At 50.6% G+C, this 11,870-nt stretch overlaps 1 protein-coding gene across 1 annotated transcript in view; it reads left to right on the top strand.

Moving 5' to 3' along the window:
• Positions 1-11,870, top strand: part of LOC125364468 (keratin, type II cuticular Hb1-like) — a 30,590-nt gene that overhangs the window by 2,806 nt on the left and 15,914 nt on the right. Inside the window, exons 5-9 of the mRNA XM_048364060.1 lie at positions 213-377; positions 570-695; positions 827-1,047; positions 1,375-1,387; positions 1,983-2,118. Coding sequence (XP_048220017.1) covers positions 213-377; positions 570-695; positions 827-1,047; positions 1,375-1,387; positions 1,983-2,048 — 591 coding nt within the window. The 3' untranslated portion in view covers positions 2,049-2,118. The remainder of the gene's footprint in view (positions 1-212; positions 378-569; positions 696-826; positions 1,048-1,374; positions 1,388-1,982; positions 2,119-11,870) is intronic.

The following is an 11,870-nucleotide window of genomic DNA, read 5'->3' on the forward strand; positions in this document are numbered from 1 at the left end:
AGGCCTCCAGTGGTCAGCCAGAACAGAACACAAAGGCTGGGAGGGAAGCTGAGTGTGGAAAAGGGATTTGGGCAGTGGATTCTGCCCGTGGGGTTGTATGAAGGGGCAGGGACCATAATGGGCCAGGGCCACTGGCCAGTTAGAGAGAAGTCTGTTAGGTAGGGATGCCTTCTCCTAAAGTTGTCCTGTCCCTCCTCCCCGTCCTCCTGCAGGAGATCCGTGTCCTCCACGCCCACATCTCAGACACCTCAGTCATTGTCAAGATGGACAACAGCCGGGACCTCAACATGGACTGCATTGTGGCTGAGATCAAGGCTCAGTATGATGACATCGCCACCCGCAGCAGGGCTGAGGCTGAGTCCTGGTACCGCAGCAAGGTAACTTGCCCAGGAGGCTGCCCTGTAGACAGTGAGCAGGAGCAACTGCCTGCCTGCTAGAGAAGGTGGCATGGGAAGGGCGGGGCCAACAGCCCTCAAATGGGGTTCAGGGAAGGGCTGCCAGGTGTGGCTGTTTGCACACACTGAGCACTGTTCCCTCTGCGCCTCGTGGGCACCCATGTTCCTTCCCAGTGTGAGGAGATCAAGGCCACCGTAATCCGACAAGGCGAGACCCTGCGCCGCACCAGGGAGGAGATGAATGAGATGAACCGCATCATCCAGAGGCTGACAGCTGAGATTGAGAATGCCAAGGTCCAGGTATGGGGTGGCTGTGCCCAAGACCAGAGCAGCTGGGGGACTGGCCCCTGTCACACAGTTAGCATGGGCCCTAGCTGAATCTCATTATTCAGTCTCCAATGAGATCCCCCTGATTTTCTCCTGGGCCCCAGAACGCCAAGCTGGAGGCAGCAGTGTCCCAGTCTGAGCAGCAGGGCGAGGCGGCCCTCACTGATGCCCGCTCCAAGCTGACCGAGCTGGAGGGCGCCCTGCAGAAGGCCAAGCAGGACATGGCCTGCCTGCTGAAGGAGTACCAGGAGGTGATGAACTCCAAGCTGGGCCTGGACATCGAGATCGCCACCTACAGGCGCCTGCTGGAAGGCGAGGAGCACAGGTGGGTCCAAGCCTAGAATGGTTCAGAACCTGGTATCCCCTTTTTTGCAAGAACTCCACTATTGCCTTTGCCAGGAGCTGTAGATAAAATGTGTTGTCACTTTGAGAAACTATTTATAGATGTCTACAGGTTCTCTGTATAATTGACTCCTCAATTCCATGAAAATTATGAACCCCACCTGAAGACTTTTGGAATAGTCCTCTGCTCAACACTTTTGGAAGCGAGACGTGCTCAAAAAAAAAAAAAAAAAACTTTTGGAATAGTCCTTTGCCAGTCCTTTGCCATTGTGTCACTAATATCCTGCCCTCCTTCTTTGTTCATATTCAGGCTGTGTGAAGGTGTTGGGGCCATGAATGTCTGTGAGTATTTGGGCAATGTGAAGGATTTAGTTCCTATCTGGGATGGAGGCAGAGAAGTGGAAGGTAGTAGGGTAGTTTAGGTGAGCTAGCTGTAAAGTTGCACAGCAGGATAGATTTGGGATTAAACAGAAAGAAAGACCATTGCTTTGGGGTTAAATGAATCACTTATGGTCCACTGAAAAGGTGAGCTGACTGTGTGTGTCTGTGTGTGTGTGTGTGTGTGTGTGTGTGTGTGTGTGTGTGTGTGTGTTTGTGTGTGAGTGCAAGTCCTAGGGTTGGAACTCAGGACCTGGGCACTGACCTTGAACTGTTTTGTTTAAGGCTAGCACTCTATCATAGCACCACTTTTGGCATTTTTTTGGTGGTTAAATGGAGATTAGAGTCTCAGTTTCCTGCTCAGGCTGGCTTTGAACCACAATCCTTAGATCTCACTTCCTGAGAAGCTAGGATTACAGGGGTGAACCCCTGACCTCTGTCTGATGGGCTGGTTTTTAATCCCCAGAGCACACAGGCTTTAGGGAATTGGGACTACTTGCTCCAGACCCCCAATGCTGACTCGGTCTTTGGGGTCCACAGGTGTCAGCAGCTCCCGGGGCGGGGTTGTGTGTGGTGACCTGTGCATGTCCGGCTCCCGGCCGGTGACAGGCAGCGTGTGCAGCGCCCCATGCAGCGGGAACCTGGCGGTGAGCACCGGCATGTGCGCGCCCTGTGGGTCCAGGGCTTCCTTCGGCGTCAGCTCTTTCAGCGTGGGCTCCTGCAGAAGCAGCTGCAGGAAATGTTAGATTTAGTAGCTTAAGCCCAGGTCTGCCCACTGTCTGTCCTGTGGATGTAGCTCTGGCCACTCAGTCCTGGAGCCTGGAGCATGAGCTCAGCCACTTCTGCACTTTCAATGGTCCCTCCCACTGTCTACCCCACCTCGGGTCTCTCCAGGGACCCTGCTCTCTGGCTTGGCTGCCCACCACCACGGGATGGGCCTCTCCAGAGGTGTCCTTGGAGCCACAAGAAGGGGTCCAGGGCTGAGGAGGACCAGCATAGAATTGAGCCCTGGGCTGCCATAGGTCTAGAGCCTCAGCCCCCTCCTCCCTCCCCACACCTGTACCCTCTACAATCTAATCTCTGCCTTGCTTTGTGTTTCCAATAAATCAATGTAGCCAGTCCTTGGGCCTTGTCTGCATGTCTGTGAACTTCCTTGGAGGGTGGGGTCAGAATTCGTGGAGTTCCCCGAAGTCCTGTGAAACAGAAACAGGGGAGTACACATCACGTTACCCGCACATGATGTAATTTTAGGCATGAAACCAGTCCTAAAACAGCCTGGGAAGTAAGACCCAGCCTCTCATGCAGCTCAGGGATTCAGCTGCTATTTGAGCAATTCTTGTGTTCGTTTTGCTGTTATTGCTGCCTCCCAGAAAACAGCCCTTGCACATCTGTAAACTGATGGAAGCATGTGAGATTTCCTCATCACTGAAAGCTTAAGGAAACATCACTCATGGCTGTGGTGCAGAAGACTCAGCCTGAGTAATTTACTGGAATTCTTCAAGAGGTGAATGAAGGAACATGATATAAAGTTTCCAAAGTGCCTTGTCAGGGCACTTTTTTTTTTAAATGGAGTCCCTTTGAGGTTTGGAGACCTGCCAGAGCTAAAACATTGCATCAAAGACAGAAATAGCACACAGCAAAGTGTTGCTGTAACTTAGAGGTGAACACAGATTCCTGATCTAAACTGCTTTGCCTCTTCCTAGGTAAAAATGATGAGACAAAAAAAATGCCAGAAAAAGAGCCCCTACCTCAGGGTCAGAGGGAGGCTTAAGCAACTTCACCTATGTGTAATCCCTTGGCAGAGCATTAATAACTCGTATTCATTCCACTTTTGCAGAATGTAAAGTGGGATGTGTGCCTCCAGGGCTCAGGGCCATGGCTAGCCTCTAGCTACAGTCGTAGCCCTGATCAGATTTTGCAAGGAGAGAGAGGTATGTGGGTCTGCAGGGCCTCAGACCCCTGCCCACCCCCCATACAAGGAAGCACACATAGGACCTGAATGAGAATCTGACAAGTAAGGATCAAGGTGAGTTCCTAATCAGAGATCCCTACCTCAGGTGAATTTTTAAACTTCCAGTCCCAGGTTTCAAGGCAACAGAAATAGTAGTGTATTAAGGGACCCTGAAAGCCCAGAAGTGAGTGACCTGAAGCCACAGCCCCTTCCTTCTCAGAGGACTCCAGCCAAAGTCTCCGGCTGTCTGTGATGGGATGGAGAGTTGCACACAGTGTGGTTGTTCTGGATGGTGACACCATCCAGCTCAGAAAGAAGCAATGACTCTGTCAGGAGTCTAGTCCTAAAGCTGCATCCCTCCATCTCTCCATCTCTGCTGGCTGGCCCCACCCTGTGTGTCTCACTGCTCTCTGATCTGTGTCATCAGCCCAGCTAGGCCTCCAGGACCTGCTGTACCATCACACCCTCACCATCGCTGAAGTTTTGTGTATGTGTGTTTGCTGGTCTTGGTGCTTGAACTCAAGACCTGGGTGTTGTCCCTGAGCCTCTTTGTGCTCAAGGCTAGAGCTCTACCACTTGAGCCACACTTGAGCTTTTTCTAAGTGATTTATTGGAGATGAGAGTCTCGAGTACTTTCCTGCCCAGGCTGGCTTCAAATTGCAATACTCAGATCTCAGCCTCCTGGGTAGCTGTAACCCTAGATTACAGGCATGAGTACTGGCACCTGCCCAGTCTCTCTGAGCTTTGACTCTTCCTCCTCCTCCCTATTCAAGCTCCATAACCCTACCTACCTCCCTCAAGTTTCTCTCTCTGAACAAGGTTCAGTCAGAAGAGCGAGGCTGAAAATGGAAACCCTCACTGTGTAACTTTCTACAAGTCACCTTCCCTCTCTGGGCCTCAGTATATTCACTAAGATATCTTACCAACTGAAAGCCATATTGTGATGTTATATTTTTGTCCTCCTGGGACTTGAACTCAGGTACCTGCACTCTCAATTGGCATGCTACCACTTGAATCACACCTCCATTTCCAGATTTTTGCTGGCTAATTGGAGATATGAGTCAGTCTCATGGACCTGTCTGAGCTGGCTTTGAACCATGATCCTCAGATCTCAGCCTTCTGAGTAGGTAGCATTCCAGGTGGGAGCCACTGAGACCTGGATCTGAAAGCTGTACCATGCTTTAGGAGAGGAAGAGAGCAGATCCTATGCTGCCTGTATGCTTCTGCAGTCTTTATGGCTCCCTGTCCACAATAGCTGTACACAAGTAGAGCCGTCAGACTGCATCCTAATATACATACACCTCTCAGCAATGCAAAGGATTAGACATGTGATTGCAAGGGTTTCTATATGTGCATTGTGTGTGTGCATGTGCAGGTTTGCTGAAGAGGGAGGATTTGTGGGTACCTGAGTGCACGCATATGTGCTGGTAACAGAAGGGTCACAGGCAGAGGTTCCGTCAAGTGGAAGTGGTCATGGACCAGTACTGCTGAGTGTCATTCTGGGGAGGAACCCTATGGTTACAGAGTCCTTGTGGCTCTAACCCTTGGGCTTCCCTCTCTATTTATCCTACTTGCTATTACTGTAGCTCCAGCTGGGACAGGGGAAGGTCAGCTGACATTAGGCTTTGTATGGTTTTATTTAAAAGTGTTTAAAATGAGCCAGGTGCCAGTGGCTCATGCCTGTAATCCTAGCTACTCAGGAGGCTGAGATCTGAGGATCACAGTTCAAAGCCAGCCCAGGCAGAAAAGTCCCCATGAGTCTCATCTCCAACTAACCACTCAAAAACCAGAAGCGGCGCTATAGCTCAAGTGGTAGAGTGCTAGCCTTGAGCACAAAGAGGCTCAGGGACAGCGCCCAGGCCCCGAGTTTAAGCTCTACAACAGACACATAAAAAACAGTGTTTAAAATGCCTCAAAGGACTGGGATGTAGCTCGGTGACTATATGCCTTGCATGCGTAGATTTGACCTCCCAATGCCACGACAGATGATAGATGGATAGATAGATAGACAGATAGATATAGATAGATAGGTAGGTAGAGACTTCTGAGGCATTTTGTAGAGACCTGTGAACAGTGGGGGAAAAGGCCCAATATATTGCAGGCAGGTCAATCAGAAAGCCTCAATTCATTTGCATCTCTATGTGAGACACTCTGAGGAAAAAATGAGATAGACGGTTACTGTTCTTGTGAGGCTCAGCTCAAGAAGAGAGTCCATTGGGGGAAAATAAAGGAAAGTGTGACATTGCCAAAAAAACAAAAAGAAATGTACACATTGCATGACTTATGAAATGGTACCCTCTCTGTACAATATGTTGAGAGTAACAATAAAACTATTTTAAAGAAATAAAAGAAGCTAGTCCAGCCAAGTTGGTGTCTGGCATGTGTGAGCACTAAGAAGTGATGCAGGGTGACAGGCACCTGGAGCCAACAGAGGCTGACCGTGTGTGAATGGTCCCTTGTGGCTGAACTGAGCTGGAGTAGCTTCTGCTGGCCCTTTGTGGACGGTCCCTCATGACTGAACTGAGCTGGAGTAGCTTCTGCTGGCCACTGTATAAATGGGCTTGTGAGTGACCCACAAAGCGCCAGGCGCCTCCTTCATCCCACCCCAGGCTGGAATGTGGCCTATGGCTCCAGGGAGCCTCTCGAGAGAATGGGTCCCCAAACTATAAAAAATTGCCAGTGACCCACACATCCCTGACCCCAAAAGAGACTCCAACCGAGCTCCAAGGCCCTTGAGATATTCTAGAATGACACCTGGCAGGTCTAGGCTTGGGCCTGGGAAAGAGAACCCGTGGGCAGTCAGACTTGCATGATGCATCTGAGGCAGCTGCAGAAATCCCGCCATAAATCCTGCCTGCCAGTCCCAGTGATGCTCTGTCCATGCTTCCCAAGGAAGGTCCCAGGCTGACAGATAAGGAGCTGGAAAAACTGGGCTTGAAAACCATAGAATTTCATCATCCAGCAAGGAACACAGAGCCAGCTCCAGAACCTAGCAGAAGGGGCAGCTCTGCTTTAGGGCAGCTGTGAGATACTGGGAATGTGGGCCAAAACATCTGTACCACTGGTGTAGGCCAGTGCTGACCCTGTGGGGCTACGGGAGCCCAGCAGGACATGTGTTTGACCCCTTCTTCAGGTCGGTGGCTCCCAGTCTGTCAGGTGTCAATCCCATTCCTTTGGCATGAGACTGCTCTGTTTACTCAGGAAGGGGGCCTTACCTGTTCTCCAGGCTGGGGAAGAGGAAAACACAGTAGATACTTTGACACAAGAGTGCCTTAAAAGGTAAAGCCAGGGCCTCTGGCTCAGGACGCTCATTAGCCCCACCCAGAGACACAGAAAGCAGGAACTATTGTTCCTAACACACATGGATGACGTAATTCTTGGTGCAACCGAAAAGAATGTCAGCTTGTCAGCTCGAGGAGCTGAAGCCGCTCTCCAGCTTGCGTGATAAGGAAAAAGCCACCACCACACTGACTGTCCTAACTCCCTTCATCCCAAAGTCCAGTTTCCTTGTGAGACTTGGCCCAACCTGAAAGAGGTGTAGGTCCAGAGCTTGGCCTCAGTGCTCTCATCTTTCTGGTCTGTTTGTTCCTTTGCTTTTGCTCAGCCTCCCCCCCCTAACTTTTCTCCCCCTACCCCACCCCACCCCAGGTCATCTCCAAAGAGCCAGTCTCTGTGGAGTCTCTTCCTCTCTGTGACATCCTTTTCTCTTGCACATCCTAGGTAGGACCCTAAGGATGTTATTCTGGAAGTGTTTGGTGCTGACTGCTCATTGCTCACATCTGGAATCCTAGTTACTTGGGAAGCAGGAGGTTTAAGGCCAATCTGGGCAAACAGCTCATAAGACCCCATCTCAATCAATAGCTAGGCTCAGTGGGGAGCATTTGCCATGCCAAGCAGGAGAGTGAAATAGGAGGTTCCAAGTCCAGGCCTTGTGGGCAAAAAGCAACCTGCTTGGGCAAAAAGTGACCCTATCTTAAAAATAACCAGAGTGGGACTGGGAATATGGCCTAGTGGTAAAGTGCTCGCCTCGTATACATGAAGCCCTAGGTTCGATTCCTCAGCACCACATATATAGAAAAAGCTAGAAGTGGCGCTGTGGCTCAAGAGGTAGAGTGCTAGCCTTGAGCAAAAAGAAGCCAGGGATAGTGCTCAGGCCCTGAGTCCACACCCCAGGACTGGCAACAAAAACAAAACAAATAAACAGAAAAATAGCACAGAAGGCAGGAAGTGTGGCTCAGGCAGTGGAGTACCTTCCTAGCAATCATGAAGCCCTGAGTTCAAACCTCACTATGGCAATGATAATACATTATTATCATCATCATTATTATTATCTATAATAATAGCAGCAATAGCCAGGTCGTGGTAGTTCATGCTAGTAATCCTAGCAAGTCAGAAGGCTAAGATCTGAGGATTGTGGTTCAAAGCCAGCCCAGCATGGCCAAGTCCTTGAGACTCTTATCTCCAGTTAGTCACACACACACACACACACACACACACACACACACACACACACAGAGGAAGTGAAGCTATGGCTCAACTGGTAGAACTCCAGCCTTGAGCATAAAAGCCTCAGGGCTTAGGCCTTGAGTTCCAGCTCCAGGTGGGACACAAAAAAAAACTATTAATTTCATTACTATTATGTATTATAATCAATTATTATTATTATTGCTATTATGAGTGACTATGGCTCTTGGTAATCAATCTGCCAGAAGAGCTGACTAGAGAGCCCAGGCCATCATGCTCCCCATCCCATCACACTCCTCATCCCATCACGCTCCTCATCCCGTCACGCTCCCCATCCTGAAGGTACTAGTTCTACACTAAGCAGCTACCAAAAACCTACGTCACCGGGACCCACACATCCCTGGGGGGCATTTCCCAGTTGCTGCTTCCTTCTTTGCCCCAGAGTAGGCCACCCTGGTTTCTGCTGAGGCTTTTTCTGCTTATGTGGTGCTGAGGAATTGAACCCAGGGCTTCATGTATAGGCGGCAAGCACTCTACCACTAGGCCATATTTCCAGTTGTTTCTTCCTTTGTTGTCCCCCAGTAGGCCTGAGCTGGCCTGAGCTTCGGTTTCAAGCAGTCTGGCAGCTCAGCCATTGTAGATAGAACTCTTTATTGCCAGGGAGGGGTCCCTGGGAATGAGGAGTGGGGATGTGCAAAGGGCCGGGGTGCTGGCTCCCGGTGCCCTTGGCTATCTCCGCACTGCGGTGGGGGTAAGAGGGAGGGATGGGGCGGGGAGGTGAGGGTCAGCGCAGGGGTCCCCAGGGCGGGGGAGACAGGAAGAACAAGGCTTTGGAACCGAAGCAGGGTTCTTCAGGCTTCTCCAGAGCTCAGCACCCCTGGAATCCACGGCAGCCTAAGCCTGCCACGCAGCCCGGGCAGCCGCAGAGCGCGTAGCCGCCGCTGGGGGCGCTCGTGTTCAGGGCGCTGGAAGCCGCTGTGGGCGCCAGCAGGCATGTGGGACCGGAGGCTGAGCTGGGCAGGCATGCAGGGGCACAGCCCAGGACTAGGCAGAGAATGGGTGGGTCCAAGGGAAGCCCTCCTCCCCGCCCTCCCAGCCCCACCCAGGAGACCTGACAGTGGCATAGTACAGGGACAGATCCACAGACACTCCCAGCCGTGACACAGATCTTTTACTCCTTTAAAGTGATAGTGGCACACATACACACAGACAGATACACACACACACACACACACAAAGAGACAGAGAGAGAGAGAGAGAGAGAGAGAGAGAGAGAGAGACAGAGAGAGAGAAAGAAACATCCTGTACCCTATACCTCATGCCCTGACCCCACCAAACAAGCTGCACAAAGCAAGCAACTACAGACACACTTCTCCCTTCTCAGGAGAATGCCTGGGGGAAACAAGGAGGTGACGAGATCAAATCTGACCTCTGCCCAAATTGTGCCCATCATACTTACCCACATTCCCTGCCTCAAATCCCTGGCACGGTCTGCTGGGAGAAGAAAAAACAAGCAAGTGAGTAAATCTACCTGCTAGGTTTTGTGTTCTGCATTTTGCAAGACACTTAAGGCTCTCTGATTCACAGAGGTTCACTTGTTTGCTTGTAGACAACGAAGAGAACTACCAGTGAGCTGGGTGCACTGGAGTGGGGATGAGAGGGCCGGAAGCCCACTCTGTGGTAGGCACTCTGTATTTGTTATCTCCTTTAGGTATTCTGAAGCCTGAGAGGGAGGAACCCTTCATGTTGTCTACAGGGAAAATTCAAACACATTGGCTTCCCCAGACCTTGGGCCCCCTCGTCACATTGGGGGACCTTATTCCCATCAGTCAGACATTGGTCCCTGAGTTGTCTCAAAGGACAAACCCATCCCTGCTGTCTGATACTGGAGATGAGTGACTTGATGATTCTCCCTACCCCAGGGGCTCATTAATTAGGCCTTTTGTGTGTTGGAAGGACTGCAAGATGATAGAAATGTGGCTGAAGGAGGACAGGACACCTGGGTGATGGCTCCCAGCCCCTCCCCCTGAGGAGGAAGATGGTCACCTGCCACCCCACACTTCTCAAGCCAACAGGAGCACTTCCCACCTCTCACCTGTTCTCCTCGCCCTCTAGCAGCTTGCGGTAGGTAGCAATCTCAAAGTCCAGGCCCAGCTTGACAACCATCAACTCCTGGTACTCACGCAGCTGTCTTGCCATGTCCTGCTTGGCCTTCTGCAGGGCAGCCTCCAGCCAAGCCAGCTTGCCCTTGGCACTGCCCATGGCACTCTCCTCCTGCAGAGCCACCAGGTCCTTGGCTTTCTCTAGTTCACAAGGCTAGGGGTGAAGGCAAGATCAAGGACAGAAAAATACCCATGGCCTTCGCTTCTCCCCCTCAAGGATCTAGACCTTTCTCAGAGGCCAGGTAGGCCAAAAAAGGGTTTGGAAATGGAGTGTGTGTGTGTGTGTGTGTGTGTGTGTGTGTGTGTGTGTGTGTGTGTGTAAACCTCAGGATGAAAGAATCTACCTTATCTCTGCCACCTGGAATGACTGAGGAATAGCATGGTGACACACCTGTCATATGAACAAGGTTTAGGGAAGTTATCAAATGCTCCTTCACAATGTACATCTGGGGCTAATATTTCATACAGGAATAAGCAATAAGAATCACCACTGTAGGATTCTAGCCTGGGTGATCTTGAGGAATAATATTAATAGTAAACACCAGTCTCAGTGAGGCAGGCCTGCTGTGTGGACAATCAGAAAAGCTGTGGCAGATGGGACACTGAGCCCCAGTGGGGCTCAGACACGGGCCCACCTATCTGCTTGGCCACACTCAACCAGCCTGTCCCTCTCAACAAAATCATCACTCCTAGACAGGAGCTCCTCCGACTCAGGAATGGCCCTTAAGCCTGGGACAATCACAGCTACAGAAAGGAAGGAAAAGTGAGAGCAGAAAGATGAGGTGAGGAGTAGGCCACAGAGGTCTCCAGGGACGATAGAGGATGCTAGAGGAAGAGATTGCCAATAAGAATCCTCTCCTTCTGCAGCCCGAAGCCTGAGTCACAAGCACAAATGCCTGCAGGGCTCAAAATTAACCAGCCTTAAAGAAAACACAAATAGGTAGTGGTGGCTCACACCTATAATCCTAATTTCTCAAGTGGTTGAGATCTGAGGACTACAGTTCAAAGCCAGCCCAGGCCAAAAAAAAAAAAAAAGTCCATGAGACTCATCTCTAATTAACCACTAACCAAAAAGCCTGAAGTGGAGATGTGGTTCAAGGGGTAGAGCACCAGCCTTGAGCAAAAAAGCTAAGAAACGGCACCCAGACTGAGCTCAAACCCTTGTACCAGCAACAACAACAACAACAACAAAAACCCATGTATATATAAAAGATAATACAAACAAGCATACACATGAATATATGCCTATGTATTAATTATTTACTCTCACACAAAATCTTAGGTACAGATACACATGAGCTACACAGGTAGCCGCACTCCTACGTGCTCAGAAATCCTGCCACCACTACTCTACCACTCCACCTTCCTTTTCCACAGCTCACCTGAGACTTAGCCCCATCCGTCTCCACTGTCAGCCGCTGGATGGCCTGGTTAAGCCTGTTTAGATCCTCCTTGCCGTGCCTCAGGCTCTGCCTGTGTTTCTGCACAGTTGACTGGAGCCGGAACAGCAGAGTGGAGAAATGGGCAGGGAGAGAGGAAAAGGACAAAATAGCTCCAGTGACCACCCCAGCTACCTGCAATCCCAGGCAGGGTATCTTGCTTCTCTGAGCATTCTTTTCTCCCTGTGTGAAATGTGATCTTTCCTGTCCCCAAGAGTTGTTGGTAGGATGTAATGCATTTGGTCAGCCAGGCCTGAACAAGCCAAAGGGAATATGCAGTCAGATACACAGAGCAGCCATCTGCCTAGGGGATCTTTAGGACTGTGGCCACACAGGGGGTGGTCCCAAGAACAAGGTCACTTAAGACTCTATGGGATCAGTTCTAGGTAGTCACTGGAGTTATCTGAAAAGC

The sequence above is a fragment of the Perognathus longimembris genome, chromosome 1, assembly GCF_023159225.1.
Source record: "Perognathus longimembris pacificus isolate PPM17 chromosome 1, ASM2315922v1, whole genome shotgun sequence".
NCBI classification, from domain to species: Eukaryota; Metazoa; Chordata; class Mammalia; order Rodentia; family Heteromyidae; genus Perognathus; species Perognathus longimembris.